At 47.7% G+C, this 15,643-nt stretch overlaps 1 protein-coding gene across 1 annotated transcript in view; it reads right to left on the bottom strand.

The window, feature by feature from the left end:
- PTBP2 (polypyrimidine tract binding protein 2) overlaps positions 1-15,643 on the bottom strand; it is a 191,809-nt gene that overhangs the window by 110,938 nt on the left and 65,228 nt on the right. The window contains 1 exon segment of the mRNA XM_030208338.1: positions 14,694-14,837. Within this exon segment, the coding sequence (XP_030064198.1) occupies positions 14,694-14,837 (144 nt within the window).

Raw genomic sequence — 15,643 nt, 5'->3', positions numbered from 1 at the left:
CAGCCAAAAATGACAGGACCGACTCCATCCGCGGTGCAACCTCAGCGAGGGACTCCTCATCATCCGTGGGCTGCTCCACTGCCTGTTGTAACCAAGAAAGGCAGGCCCGGGCAGCATACGACCTGCAAATAGATGCCCTTAAGGCGAGGCCCGATATTTCAAAACATCGTTTCAATGCGGATTCAAGCCGTCGGTTCTGCATTTCTTTCAGGGCAACCCCTCCCTCTACGGGGAGGGCGGTCCTCAGTCACCGCCGCGACCAAAGCGTTCACATTAGGCATCCCCAAAGGGGCCAAGTGCTCCTCACTTAGAGGGTAAAGCTGACCCATAGCCCTGGCCACTTTCAAAGGCCCATCTGGTTCAGACCATTGAGCCGAAATAAGCACCTGGAGTATTGTGTTCAGTTCTGGTCGCCTCATCTCAAAAAGATATAAAGGAATTGGAGAAGGTGCAGAGAAGGGCGACGAAAATGATAAAAGGGACGGGACGACTACCTTATGAGGAGAGGTTAAGACGGCTAGGACTCTTTAGCCTGGAGAAAAGGCGGCTGAGAGGTGATATGATAGAGGTCTACAAAATAATGAGTGGGGTAGAGCGGACAGATGTGAAGCGTTTGTTTACGCTTTCTAACAATAATAGAACTAGGGGACACAAGATGAAATTAGAATGTGGTAGGTTTAAAACAAATTGGAGAAAGTTTTTCTTTACTCAGCATGTGGTTAGACTCTGGAACTCATTGCCGGGAGAAGGTAGTGATGGCAGCTGGCCTTGCTGAGTTTAAAGGGGGTCTGGACAGATTCCAGAAGGAAAAGTCCATTGATCGTTATTAAATTTTAGGTTTTTGCCAGGTTCTTGGGGCCTGGATTGGCCGCTGTCGGAGACAAAGTGCTGGTCTTGACGGACCTTTGATCTTTTCCCAGCGTGGCAGTGCTTATGTACTTATGTAGTAGGAAAGGCTCGAGCAGGCTTCTTAGTACTCGCCATCCTCGGATTACCAGAGGAGGCCTCGCCCTTGGCAGGATCATCAATTGAGAGGGCCTGCAAGGCGTCAGAAATGAGCGCTGGCAGCTCATCGCGGTGGAAAATCCTCACCGCATTGGGATCATCCAGATCCGGTGGCAAACCGGCACCTTCCTCTGGCTCATCAGACCAAGAGGCCCTGCCAGAACCCTCAGAATCCACACCGCCCAACCACAGGGGGGAAAAGGGAAGTGTGCCACTCTCCGATGTGGAATTTACCCATCTATGTTTAGCGTCCTTCCAACGCTCGGGGGAAGTAGCCAGCCCTGGGCCATCAACACCCCCGGGGGAGGGGGGGGGGGGAACCAGGTAGCAGCGCAGTGTCAGACACCTGCGGCAGAGCTCTCTTCAGCATGAAGGCTTTATGCATTAGAAGCACAAACTGCGGGGAGAAAAACTCACCCTGACCCTCCGTCTCCGAATTAGGATTAACGGGAATAGGAGCTCCTCTGGTAGCCTCTAACTGAGGCGCCCCCCCTGCACTCAGACTCCTCTGCAACAGCGAGGGTCGAGACATGCAGCGCTTCCAAAATGGCGCCCGATGCCAGTTCCATTGAGCAGGAAGAATCATCGCTCGCCATGCTCGTACTAGCTCTAGCGTCTAAACAGCACATCTTACAGAGCCCCGCTGCTGATCTGCGTTTACCACAATGGTAGCAGCGTTTAACTGCTTCAGCAGCCATCGTCCAACCTGTCACGTAACCAGACAGAATTATGTAAGTAAAATGGCGGCTTCGCGCCAAAAACTCTGGTCAAGCTGCACGTAGAAAATAGCCTCAGAAAAGCTACGCAGAACATAAGCGTACTCCTTTTTTTTTTTTTTTTAACACTGTGAGGAAAGTTGGAGGCAGGCAGCAACAGAGGGACTCTGGTAGGCAGGTGGGATGGGTAAGGCAGGGAAAGGGCGAACCTATATGCCTTCAAAGTGGGCACCACCAGTCACAACACCCCAGCTTCAACTGGCAAAGCACAGGAGCCACTCCAGGCAGAAACGTCTTATCTCATCTTCTAATACCTTTCACTAGAAGATCCACTTTACAGTTCTCCACGGTCAGGGACTGGTCCTCCTCAAAATGAAAGATAGAAGCCACCAAAGAAATAAGCTCTTGCAAATCTTCCTGTGGAAAATATGAACTACAGAAGAATCCTCCCCTGGAAGCAAGGGCTCCCCCCCCCCAGGTTCCAACATGCTGGGTTCCTTAAAGCATCCCCTCCCCTAAATAGTTTGGTCCCTTCAAAGAGGGCATGTCCTAATCTGAAAATGATACGAGATCCTCCTCTAGGTCCTAGGCCCCCCTGGGACGATTTCCGCTCCATGTTCTCACCCACTGAAAGGGGATTAGACTTCTGCAACATAAAAGTTTTATACATCTGTAACACAAATTCAGGCAGGAAGCCACCTCATGAGGACCCTGAAAGCACTGATAAGGCTAAATTGGCCTGTTCCAAAGGCGGAGACTGCACAGAAGCAGGCCTGTCTGCTGGCACAGTTTGAGACAAAATGGCAGCGTTTCTCACCACTCCGGGCACCAGTGCTGCCTCCGAGCAGCCCGAATACCTAGAAACTACCGCCAGCGCTACAGAAATGACCCAGGAGGAACCGGAATCCACTGCACTGTCCACTGCCATACAGAATTTGCAGACCCCAGAAGCCGCTAGACTGTGCTGACTGAGCAATGTTTAAGCTTCTCAGCAATGGTGCTGAGAAAAAAAAAAACGTCACCAAAAAAGAGTAAAGAAAAGCCGCTGCAGACAGAGGCGGACACAGATGCACTTAGCTCGTTTGCGCCTGTGAACAACACTGCCTTTAGCTCGTGTTTACTTTTTCTTTTAGTTTTTTTTTTTTTCTTTTTGTCAGTGGCTCCTCTCTCTCAAAGCCTAAATCACTCTTCCCTCAAAGGCTGGCTGACAACCTACAGAAGACCAAACAAGCAGGAAGGCCAAAGGAGGAGAGGGGAGGGACCTGGCCACCCGAGTGCGACACCCCTGAGGCTTAGGGAGACCCCCCATGGATCTCAGCCTCCAGTCACAGCAAGAGACACTGGGGCAAAGAATAACTAAAAATCAAACCACTCACACCACCAATTGAGAGAAATGATTTAAAAATTACAGAAGAAAAGAAATAGAGACTGAAAGGGCTCACCACCTTCCACCTGCTGGAGAATGATAATACGGAGCCTAGCTCCAGTTAGCTAGGGCTCTTATTGGCTCTCCATAGAGTCAGAGTTCGCAATCTCCTCCTGTTGGAAGGTGTACACAACTCATCAGTTGCATTCTGGGTCGGTACGGAGAGACGTTAAGGAATTGACATGTTTGCTACTGGATTTTTGGACGTTTTCCGCAGAACATCCAAAATCGGATTTAGATGTTATATGCCTCTTCAAATCTATCAACATAGATACTGCAACTTCAGGATAGCAGTCAGAACAACTACACATACTTATTTCTCTAGCTTAAAGGTGCTACTAATAAGCCACAGAAACTAGACCATGTTTTGAATATCTCAACTTAATCTGCTATCCCTCCTTCTAATTTGGCGGAGTTACTTCCCCCGGACACCTTTGCCAAAGTGTGGCAAGATAAAATCCTTATGATTAGAAGCTCTCCTGCACTGATGCCCCAGCCTCCGAGCACGGCTGCACCACCTGCCTTGCTCTCAGACTTACCAACCCATCGATCTAATCTCCTACATAGAGGATTGATCTTCCTTTCATGAGTTCTCTCTGCTCAATATGCAAAAAATTCTTCAGAGCTTTAAACCTAAATCCTTCTCTTTGGACCCTTGATCAGCAAAGATGATTAAACGTTTAGCCACACACATTTAATCCATTATCCTTCCTCTATTACAAGGCATCTTGGCAACAGGGCATATTCCTAGGCCACCAAAGCACACACTTGTCACTTCATTCTTGAAAAGGATGCATCTGGACATCCGGTCCATCTAGTGTCCACCCAATATCCATCCTCACCCTTTTGGAGAAATCTCATTCATGGTCAACTCTCTTCCAGGAAGGAGCATAGTACCAACGTAGGAATATTGAAGCTGAGACACGGCCCGTGTCATGTCTATTAATAAAGGACTCTTGGTAGACCTTGATGCTTTTTCTTCTCGTCTTTATGTATGTACTTGGTCTCTCTCGTATGTGATCAAACCGCAGAACAGAGGGTCAATTTTGCTTTCACAGATCCTTTGTATTTAAAGAATCTGGGTGGGTGTATAAGTATGTAGGGCTCTAATTAGTTTGAATGTACTTGATCTAATGGATGACACTTTTTTTTCTTCTTTTTCTTTCTGTTATTGTACTACCTTTCCTTGTGATATGGACTAGATATCCCCCACACACACACACAATTTCTTTTTGGTATTTTTTCCTTATGGCTAGACACACTGAAAGAGGAAGAGCAGCATCAGACAGAATGGGAATAGCATTTCATTGAAAAATCTACAAGATACATTAACTGTGAATATATCCTATATAATAATTCTCACCTCCAACAGGATGTGCTTGGGACCGTGCCTGCCGGAAGTGGTCTGCTAGGCAGGCACGCACTGACCTCAGTGACAGACAATTTGGCAAAGCAAAACAATCTGAGTGCTGGCCATTAGGACACAGGGTTGATAGGAGAGTTTTAAAAGGCTGAAGGAACTGAAAGTGTTAAATGGGGGGGAGGGGGGAGTTCTGAACCACTGAAAGACATGAACATTTGGGAAAGGAAAACAATCTCGATGCTGGCCATTAGCACACAGGGTACATAGCACAGTTTTAAAAGACTGAAGGAACCGAAAGTGTTCGGGGGGGGGGGGGGGGGCAAGTTCTGAATGAATGAAAGAAATTAAAATTTACGAGAGGAACACAATCTGAACATTTGGACACAGGGTAGATAGGACACTTAAAAAAAAAAAAAAAAATGAAGGATGTGAAACTGTTACATCTTGGGGGAGTGGTGAGGAGGAAAGCGGTGGGGTATCCGGATACTGGGCGTTAGGGCCACGGGGGTACATAGACTTTTGAAAGCCTTAAGGAACCTAAAGTGTGGGAAGGAGGAGGAAAAGGAGGGGAGGGAACGGGGTGAGGGGCATTAGGGAGGGGGCCCTGCCACACACTCTCATTCTCACACACACACTGTCACACAGACAGTCTCACTCTGTCATACACCCGCACATTCACTCTGGCTCTCTCTCTCAAACATACACACTCCCAGGAAAACCTTGCTAGCGCCCGTTTCATTCGTTCCAGAAACGGGCCTTTTTTACTAGTTTTTATTAAATATGATTGTAAACACATTCAAATTCAAGTTTTATCTGCCTTAAGTACTTCCCTTGGTGCAATCAGCATATCCCTGGTTTTGTTCTGAATGAATGAATGAAAGTATGCACTTGTTCGTCCAGTTCTCAAGCATCCATCCCTAGACATCAATCAGGTTGAGAATTACAAGCCTATCTCCAATTTCTGCCTTGTGACCAAATTAGCTGAATGTGTGGTACTGAACCAGCTTCTTTCACGTTTAAAATCATCTAATATTCTACACGCATGCCAATCCTGTTTTCAACAAGGACACTCTACTGAAACAATTTGCACAACCCTTTTGAACCTGTTTGCTGCTTTTGATAATGGTAATGCATCCTTGCTTGTCTCTTTAGATTTAACTCCAGCTTTTGATCTAATTGATCACTACTTGTTACTCTCCTGTCTCTCCGATATAGGCATCTCAGCAAATGGTTCACTTCCTATTTCTGTAGCCACACATTCTTTGACTTCTTCCTCCTTTCTATTGCCATGTGGCGTACCTCAGGGCTCGGTCTTTGTCCCTGTTCTCTTCAAAATCTTCCTCAGTCCGTTGGCATCTTTGATACAAAGTCATTCCATTTAAGCATACACATTTTATTTATTTATTGCATTTGTACTCCACATTATCCCACCTTTTTGCAGGCTCAATGTGGCTTACAGAGTGTTGTTATGATGAAGTCATTACATGATCTTAAATACAGTCGATAATAAGCTGAAGGTAGGTGATTTAGATGCAAGGTGCTAGGTAAGGTGTTGCGAGAGGTGTTTTTGATGCACCTAAGTAGTTTGAGGAATGATTTATTAAGGATGTCTTTAGTAGGCTTTGTTGAAGAGATGTGTTTTCACAGATTTGCGAAAGCTGGTTAGATTGTCTATATTCTTCAGGGCCATGGGTAATGCGTTCCAGATCTGTGTGCTTTTATACGCAAAAGTAGTACCTTATGACTAAAAGTATGCAAAAGTAGTAGTGTATGACATCCTCAGTCTCTATACAAGATCTCTATAAACCCATCACTAACAGAACTGCAATCTTGCATTAATTCCACCAATGAATAGCTCAATACTAACCATCTTCTTCTAAATCCATCCAAAACAGTGGCCTCCTGGATAACAGGGCGTCCACTGAAGATTTCAGCTGTTCTTACTCTTCAAGGATGTGCTATAATTTTAATTGATTCTTTCAGGTATCTGGGAGTCATCATGGATTCTCAATTAACTTTTCATTCTCAAATAAACTCCCTAATACACTCAAGTTTCTTGGCCCTTAGACATATCCATTCTATTTGCTGTTATTTAGATCAATGTGAAACACTGCTCTCTTGTCGCTTCTAAACTCTATTAATACTACCTGCTTATGTCTTAAAGTGACTTCAATCTGTCCAAAACACATCTGATTTTTTCTACATCATCACTTGCTGCCTATCACCTACAGGATCCAATTTAAAATATTAACTTAAACCCATAAGGTCTTTCATACTCTTTCTTCACCCTGTGTTTCTTCATTATCTCCCTTATATACCGCCATGATCTTTATGTTCGCCGTCATCTAAGTCTACCACCTGTTTTTTGTTCTGTTTTTTTGCTCTAGGTTAGCGAATGATACATACCTGTAGCAGGTGTTCTCCGAGGACAGCAGGCTGATTGTTCTCACAACTGGGTTGACGTCCACGGCAGCCCCCACCAACCGGAACAAAAACTTTGCGGGCGGTCCCGCACGCAGGGCACGCCCACCGCGCATGCGCGGCCGTCTTCCCGCCCATGCGCGACCGTTCCCGCTCAGTTGAATGACAAGCAAAGGAATGAGGAAAAAGAAAACACAACTCCAAAGGGGAGGAGGGAGGGTAGGTGAGAACAACTAGCCTGCTGTCCTCGGAGAACACCTGCTACAAGTATGTATCATTCGCTTTCTCCGAGGACAAGCAGGCTGCTTGTTCTCACGACTGGGGTATCCCTAGCTCTCAGGCTCACTCAAAACAAGAACCCCGGTCAATTGAACCTCGCAACGGCGAGGGTATAACAGAAATTGACCTACGAAGAACAACTAACTGAGAGTGCAGCCTGACCAGAATAAATTCGGGTCCTGGAGGGTGGAGTTGGATTTAAACCCCAAACAGATTCTGCAGCACCGACTGCCCGAACAGACTGTCGCGTCGGGTATCCTGCTGTAGGCAGTAATGAGATGTGAATGTGTGGACAGATGACCACGTCGCAGCTTTGCAGATCTCTTCAATAGTGGCTGACTTCAAGTGGGCCACCGACGCTGCCATGGCTCTAACACTATGAGCCGTGACATGACCCTCAAGAGTCAGCCCAGCCTGGCGTAAGTGAAGGAAATGCAATCTGCTAGCCAATTGGAGATGGTGCGTTTCCCGACAGCGACCCCTTTTCTATTGGGGTCGAAGGAAATAAACAATTGGGCGGACTGTCTGTGGGGTTGTGTCCGCTCCAGATAGAAGGCCAAAGCTCGCTTGCAGTCCAATGTGTGCAACTGACGTTCAGCAGGGCGGGTATGCGGTCTGGGAAAGAATGTTGGCAAGACAATTGACTGGTTAAGATGGAACTCCGACACCACCTTTGGCAGGAACTTAGGGTGAGTGCGGAGCACTACTCTGTTATGATGAAATTTAGTATACGGAGCATGAGCTACCAGGGCTTGAAGTTCACTGACTCTACGAGCTGAAGTAACTGCCACCAAGAAAATGACCTTCCAAGGTCAAGTACTTCAGATGGCATGAATTCAGTGGCTCAAAAGGAGGTTTCATCAGCTGGGTGAGGACGACGTTGAGATCCCATGACACTGCAGGAGGCTTGACAGGGGTTGACAAAAGCAAGCCTCTCATGAATCGAACGACTAAAGGCTCTCCAGAGATGGCTTTACCCTCCACACGATGATGGTAAGCACTAATCGCACTAAGGTGATTCCTTACTGAGTTGGTCTTGAGGCCAGACTCTGATAAGTGCAGAAAGTATTCAAGCAGGTTCTGTGCAGGACAAGAACGAGGTTCTAGGGCCTTGCTCTCACACCAAACGACAAACCTCCTCCACTTGAAAAAGTAACTCTTTTTAGTGGAATCCTTTCTAGAGGCAAGCAAGACACGGGAGACACCCTCAGACAGACCCAACGAAGCGAAGTCTATGCCCTCAACATCCAGGCCGTGAGAGCCAGAGACTGAAGGTTGGGGTGCAGAAGCGCTCCGTCGTTCTGCGAAATAAGAGTCGGAAAACACTCCAATCTCCATGGTTCTTCAGAGGACAACTCCAGAAGAAGAGGGAACCAGATCTGGCGGGGCCAAAAAGGCGCTATCAGAATCATGGTGCCGTGGTCTTGCTTGAGCTTCAGTAAGGTCTTCCCCACCAAAGGTATGGGAGGATAAGCATACAGGAGGCCGGTCCCCCAATGGAGGAGAAAGGCATCCAACGCTAGTCTGCCGTGTGCCTGTAGTCTGGATCAGAACAGAGGCAGCTTGTGGTTGGTCTGAGAGGCGAAAAGGTCCACCGAGGGAGTGCCCCACTCTCGGAAGATCTTGCTTACCACTCTGGAATGGAGCGACCACTCGTGCGGTTGCATGACTCTGCTCAGTCTGTCGGCCAGACTGTTGTTTACACCTGCCAGGTATGTGGCTTGAAGAAGCATGCCGAACTGGCAGGCCCAACGCCACATCCCGACGGCTTCCTGACACAGGGGGCGAGATCCGGTGCCCCCCTGCTTGTTGATGTAATACATTGCAACCTGATTGTCTGTCCGAATTTGGATAATTTGATAGGACAGCCGATCTCTGAAGGCCTTCAGTGTGTTCCAGACTGCTCGGAGCTCCAGGCCGTTGATCTGAAGATCTTGTTCCTGGAGGGACCACAGTCCCTGGGTGTGAAGCCCATCGACATGAGCTCCCCGCCCCAGACGAGATGCATCCGTCGTCAGCACTTTCGTGGGCTGCGGAATTTGGAATGGATGTCCCAGGGTCAAATTGGTCCGAAGTGTCCACCACTGCAGCGAATTGCGGCAACTGAGGGACAGGCGGATGACATCTTCTAGATTCCCGGTGGCCTGGCACCACTGGGAAGCTAGGGTCCATTGAGCAGATCTCATGTGAAGACGAGCCATGGGAGTCACATGAACTGTGGAGGCCATATGACCTAGGAGTCTCAACATCTGCCGAGCTGTGACCTGCTGAGACGCTCTGGTCTGGGAAGCGAGGGACAGGAGGTTGTGGCCCTCGCTTCGGGAAGAAAGGCCTGAGCCGTCTGTGAATTCAGCAGAGCTCCTATGAATTCCAGAGATTGGACTGGCTGGAGATGGGACTTTGGGTAATTTATCACAAACCCCAGCAGTTCCAGGAGGTGAATAGTGCACTGCATGGACCGGAGAGCTCCTGCCTCCGAGGTGTTCTTGATCAGCCAATCGTTGAGATATGGGAACACGTGCACTCCCAGCTTGCGTAGATACGCCGCGACCACCACGAGGCACTTCGGAAACACCCGTGGGGCAGAGGCGAGCCCAAAGGGCAGCACACAATACTGAAAGTGCCGTGCCCCCAGGCGGAATCTGAGATACTGTCTGTGAGCTGGCAGTATCGGGATGTGGGTATAAGCGTCCTTTAAATCCAGGGAGCATAGCCAATCGTCTTTCTGAATCATGGGGAGAAGGGTGCCCAAGGAAAGCATCCTGAACTTCTCTTTGACCAGGTATTTGTTCAGGCCTCTCAGGTCTAGGATGGGGCGCATCCCCCCTGTTTTCTTTTCCATAAGGAAGTACCTGGAATAGAATCCCTGCCCTTCCTGCCCGGGTGGCCCGGGTTCGACCGCAATGGCGCTGAGAAGGGCGGACAGTTCCTCTGCAAGTACCTGCTTGTGATGGGAGCTGAAGGATTGGGATCCCGGAGGACAATTTGGTGGAGGGGAAGCCAAATTCAGGGTGTATCCGTACCGCACTATTTGGAGAACCCACTGGTCGGAGGTTATTAGAGGCCACTTTTGGTGAAAAAATGTTAACCTCCCCCCGACTGGCAGATCGTCCGGTATGGGCACTTTGATGGCAGCTATGTTCCCATGGATCCAGTCAAAACCCCGTCCCCGATTTTTGCTGTGGAGGCGCAGGGTGCTGCTTAGGCGCACGCTGTTGACGGGAACGAGCGCGCTGGGACTGTCCCTGTGCCTGATGAAGCCTTTGGGCCGGCTGGGTGTACCTATGCTTGTTGAAGGCCGGCGGGGATGAAGCTCCCTCCATCGACGTCGACGGGGACTCCACCTGCGTGGCGGTCGAGACCGGCGCCACAAGCGTCGGCGTCGAAGGCCTCGGCACCGGGCTAGAGCACGCTGGCGCCTTCATGAACGGCCACCGGCACAGACTGGCACATCAGCCCTTCCAGGATCCCCGGAAGGATGGCTCGGAGGCACTCGTCAAGGCCCGCTGTCGAGAAAGGCGAGGGAGCCGGTGGGGGTGCCGGTGCCAGAGTCTGCGCGGGTCCAGGAGACGGCACCGAAGTGCCCGTGCCCTGACGCAGCGATACCTCTACCACCGAGGAGGAACACTCCTCCCAGCGCTGTCACTTCCTCGGCGTCGAGTCATCCTTGGAGCCGGAACTGGTAGCCACATGCGCCGTGGGCGACCGATGACGGTGCTTTTTGGCTTTCTTCCGGTGCCCGTCATCGGCGCTCGGCGGTACCGAAGAGGAGGAGGTAGATCCCCCTCGGCCTCGAGGGATCGGGTCCGACAGGGTTCGGTCCCGATGGCCCTGGGTAGAGGGAGTGACCGGGGCCGATTGCCCGCGCGGCCGCTCACCCCTGCCATCTCCGGAAGACCGGCGGGCCAACAGAACCTGTGCTCCTGGGGTCGGTGCAGTCGGTGCCGATTTCGTCGACATCAGTACCGGTACCGAAGATCCGGCCGTCGACACCGATGCCGTTGAAGTCGAAGGGCCGACGCAAGTTCCAAAAAGACGATCCCGTAGAACTTGCCTCGCCACCTGTGTCCGTTTTCATAAACCGAGACACAAGGTGCACGTCTTGGTATCGTGCTCCGGCCCGAGGCACTGGAGGCACCAAGCGTGAGTGTCGGTCTGCGAGATATGCCGGCCGCACCGACCACACTTCTTAAATCCACTCGGGACCTTCGAGGACATCGACGGAAAAATCGCGTTGGCGAAGTCAAAGTCGTCGATGGTGGCGGTAAAAAGCACACCCAAAAAATAAATCGACTGCGCAGCCACAAGGCCGCAACGAGGCGCCCCCCGCTAGACATACGAGGGGAGATAAACAAAGTTTGGTTTTTTTTTTTTTTTGAAAAGGAAAAGAAAACTAAAGAAACAACGAATAATATAAAAATTTGCGTCGAAGGCACGATCCGGTTTCCGGGGCTGACAGAGAGACGAACACAGCTCTCTCCAGCGCGGAAAAGAAAAGACTGAGCGGGAACGGTCGCGCATGGGCGGGAAGACAGCCGCGCATGCGCGGTGGGCGTGCCCTGCGTGCGGGACCACCCACAAAGTTTTTGTTCCAGTTGGTGTGGGCTGCCGTGGACGTCAACCCAGTCGTGAGAACAAGCAGCCTGCTTGTCCTCGGAGAAAGAGACAAGACACTTCTTTGGAATATCCTGCACCTATCAACAAGATCAAAAGTCACCCATAAGAAAATCAGGGCCCTAACTCAGCACTTTCCCAGGCCTTACTGGGAGCCCCAGCAGACTAGTTACCTAGCGAATGGCACTTTAATCCTCTACCCCTTATTTACTGTCCCCTCCTGCTCTCCTCCCTCCCCACTTCACCAATGACCCTCACTTACCATATTAAGCTTTCCTTAGATTGACAGTGCTCTACATCCTGCTTTTAACTTTGCTGTATACACTGTCAAAGGCAAAATGGCCCTCTACCACCTCCCTCTACTGAGAAATAGAATATGCACAGAATGCTCTGCCAAATTGACCCAGGAAAGGTTTTTAGAAGCCTACCAAATTTCAGTTTTGGCACTGAAACCAACCTGAAATCTGGGTTTCAGCTGAAAATGCCTGTGCTTTTTTGGCATAAACCAAAACTATAGCCCCGCCCCCCAAGTCCGTCCTCCCCCTGAGCCAGACCCCCTCTCTTCACCTCGGGCTGCCAACCAACTCTGCCCTTCCTGGGCCTACCTTTTAAAAGCCCTAGTGGTCTAGGCCTCTTTGGGACAGGAGCAGCCCGAAATGTTGCTGTCCCCAATGCCTGCATTCTGAAAACGGCAAGAGACTGCCGCAGGAAGTTGCAGCCATCATTTTGGAACTGGGAATGGCATGAGCTGTTGGCTCGCTCCATTTACTTGAGACTGCAAAGGATCAGAGGTCCTGGAGAAACTCAGACTTAGCACCATAAAACCCAGATCTTGTGCTCAAGAATTTGAGGACAGATGTTTCTCTTGGATCACTCTGCCTCCTCTGTGCATGTATGAGGCCCACAGGAGACAGCGCAACATGTAAAAGCACCAGAACAAGGTTCTGCACTACCATTGGTCATATTTCTACAACAGATTATTCACAAACAGGGAAACTCTGCAGTCTCCTGCCTACTTGATGGGACAGGCTGTCTGGGAGTCTAAACTTGCTACTTTTTTCCTTCCTCCCTCCCTGAACAGTATACTGAATTGTGCAACTCAAGGTAAAATTTTACTTTCCCAGAAAAATTTATTAAGGAAATTTCTAACATTGTTTCCTTTTTTTGGTTGCTGCCACACAATGAATAGATTTCAACATATTGGTCATGATGATACCTAGATGGTGATGACCGACATGAAACCTGGCATAGTTTGGGCTAGTCTTCCCAATGTGAACTTTGTACCTGTTCACGTTAAATTTCATCACCTATCTGGATGGCCTGTGTTTCAATCTCATAAGGTCCTCTTGCAATTTCTCACAGTCCACATACGATTTAACAGCTGGAAATAGTTTTGCGTCATCTGCAAATATGAATGCCTCACTCATAATTCCTATTTCCATCCTTTATATATATATGCACTGGTTCAAGTGCAGATCCTTGTGGCATTCCAGTATTCACCTTCCTCCATTTAAAGAGCTTGGCATTTAACTCTACTCTGCTTTCTAACCAGTTCTCAAGCCACAACAGAACTTTTGTCTGATATCCCATGATTTTTAATTTTCTCTCAGGTCTCTGACGAAGGTCTTTGTCAAACATTTTCTAGAAATCTAAAAGAGAGAAACTGCCTTCAAGGCCATCTGTCAGTTATTTATTTTTATTTACCTTAAACCTTTTTCAGTAGTAGCTCAAACTAAGTTACATTTAAGTACACTAGGTATTTTCCTGTCACAAAAAGGCTTATAATTTAAGTTTTACCTGAGGCAAATGGAGGGTTAAAGTAACTTGCTCAAGATCAAAAGGAGCAGAAAGGACTTGAGCTGGGCTTCCCTGGTTATCAGTCTGGTGCTCTAACCTCTAGGTTTACTTCTCCACTGCTTAACCATCTTTTCAAGCTAAGAGAACTAAAAAGATAGGATCCCCACTGAAGAAGCCAAAGCAAGGGCTTTCAGAAGCATTCGTAGACAAATGTTTCAACACCAAGCATCCGTTAGCTGCTACTCCTTAGGTTGTAGCCCTGAACAAACTACGAGTAAGTCACAGGTCACATCAGCAGGCACTGTTGCTACTACATTGATAGTCAGTGTGGATGGATATGGGGAAATAGTTAGCCCAGACTTACTTACAGACTTGTATACGTTCTCTTATAATTTGGTCATGGCTGTACACAAAACAAATGCAACACACCCAAACATTATCTCGCAGTCCCTCCGATCCCTTCACTCATATATTTTAACCATATTCCCTCACCCCAAGTCAATGCCCTCTTCCCATCCTGTGACAATCCCCTCCCCACTTTCTTCCCCTCAAAACTCCAGACTTATTAATCAAATAGTGATAGTGCAGTGCCTAAGACTGCTTCCTCTTCTGCCTGGGGATCAAGCATTGCAATTTGTATCTCAAGGGTTAATGCATCACTGCAGTCATCCTCAGATAAAATTCAGATTACAAAGAATATAGAAGGGTTGGCAGAGAGGATAAAAGAAAGATTGACTCATGGGCTTCTACCACTTCTACTGCTTCTGGTTCAAGACCCATGGTTTCCAGTTTTAATAAAACAGGAGAACAGAAAATGTTATGCTAAGCGCTGAATTCTGTATCCCTCCTACTGCCATGGTACTGCAGACAACTAGGGTCACTGAATATAATAAACAGGTATTGTTAACGTTAAACAAATTTTCTAAAAGCACATTTTAAATCAACCATAGAATTCTCCTCTTCCCCATGGTGTAAATGATATCATATAAACAGACTTGCTTGCTTCTTTAAAAATATATAATTTCTTTTTCCCACTGTGTGTGATATTTCATAAAGCAATCAATGAATGTACCTGGTTTAATGTGTTATCAGTCTTTAATTCTTTATGATTAGAGTACTGGATATAGATGGGTTGGTTACGAAGATGGGGTGTCATGGTAGTATAATAATTAACCATGGTGATAGCAGCTTCTTCAGAAGCTAACTCCAAAAAAGCCTGAAAGACATTGAAAACCAGAAAATTAATAAGAACATATACAAATAAACTTTACTTATTGTAATTATAGGAATACACAGGCAAGGTCTGCATTCGATGGGTGCTTTTAACAGCAAAATTGAAGTTGCTTACTGTATTCCCACAAGAATTCTGCACAACAGAATTAAAATTTATGCATGCTACAAAATGACAAACATAGTCGTAAAATATTGTGCATCCCTCTAATAGGTGTATTTGGTAGACAGCAGAGTTGAAAAGGAATACAAGAGAATGACATCACACATCGCCAGGACGAACAGCTTTCCAAAAGCTCAGAAAACTTAGTGTAAAAGCTCCGAGCATGCGCAGCCCTTCCCAAACGCAGTGGTTGCCTAAATTACAGCTCAAACCCACTATAACACGGCACTTGGCCATCTAAAGCCTGCCTCTGAATATCTCCTACGACATAAAAAGTATCTTCACCTGTATTTAGCATTTCACTGCTCCAATACCAGGACTAATGGGGTGGGCATAGTTATTGCGGGTATCCTCAATCCTGAAGTGTGTAAAGTAATAAAAGATGTTATGGGACTCTATATTCTCTTAAAAGTGAGGTTGGAGAATATTTTTATATACTGTGGTAAATATATACACCTCTAATTTGGACCAAAAAGTATTTTATGAAGAGCTAGATAGGTTGACTGAATCCTAGCTGGTGGGATCCCTACTTCTTGGAGGTGACTTTAACCTAACACCTGATCCAAACTTAGATAATTTGACTCAAGGGGTTCATTATGGTAATGCTGATAGAAGGCAACTTAAAGTGA

This window comes from Microcaecilia unicolor, chromosome 6 (assembly GCF_901765095.1).
Source record: "Microcaecilia unicolor chromosome 6, aMicUni1.1, whole genome shotgun sequence".
Classification (NCBI taxonomy): Eukaryota; Metazoa; Chordata; class Amphibia; order Gymnophiona; family Siphonopidae; genus Microcaecilia; species Microcaecilia unicolor.
This window is presented reverse-complemented; position numbering and strand designations above follow the sequence as displayed.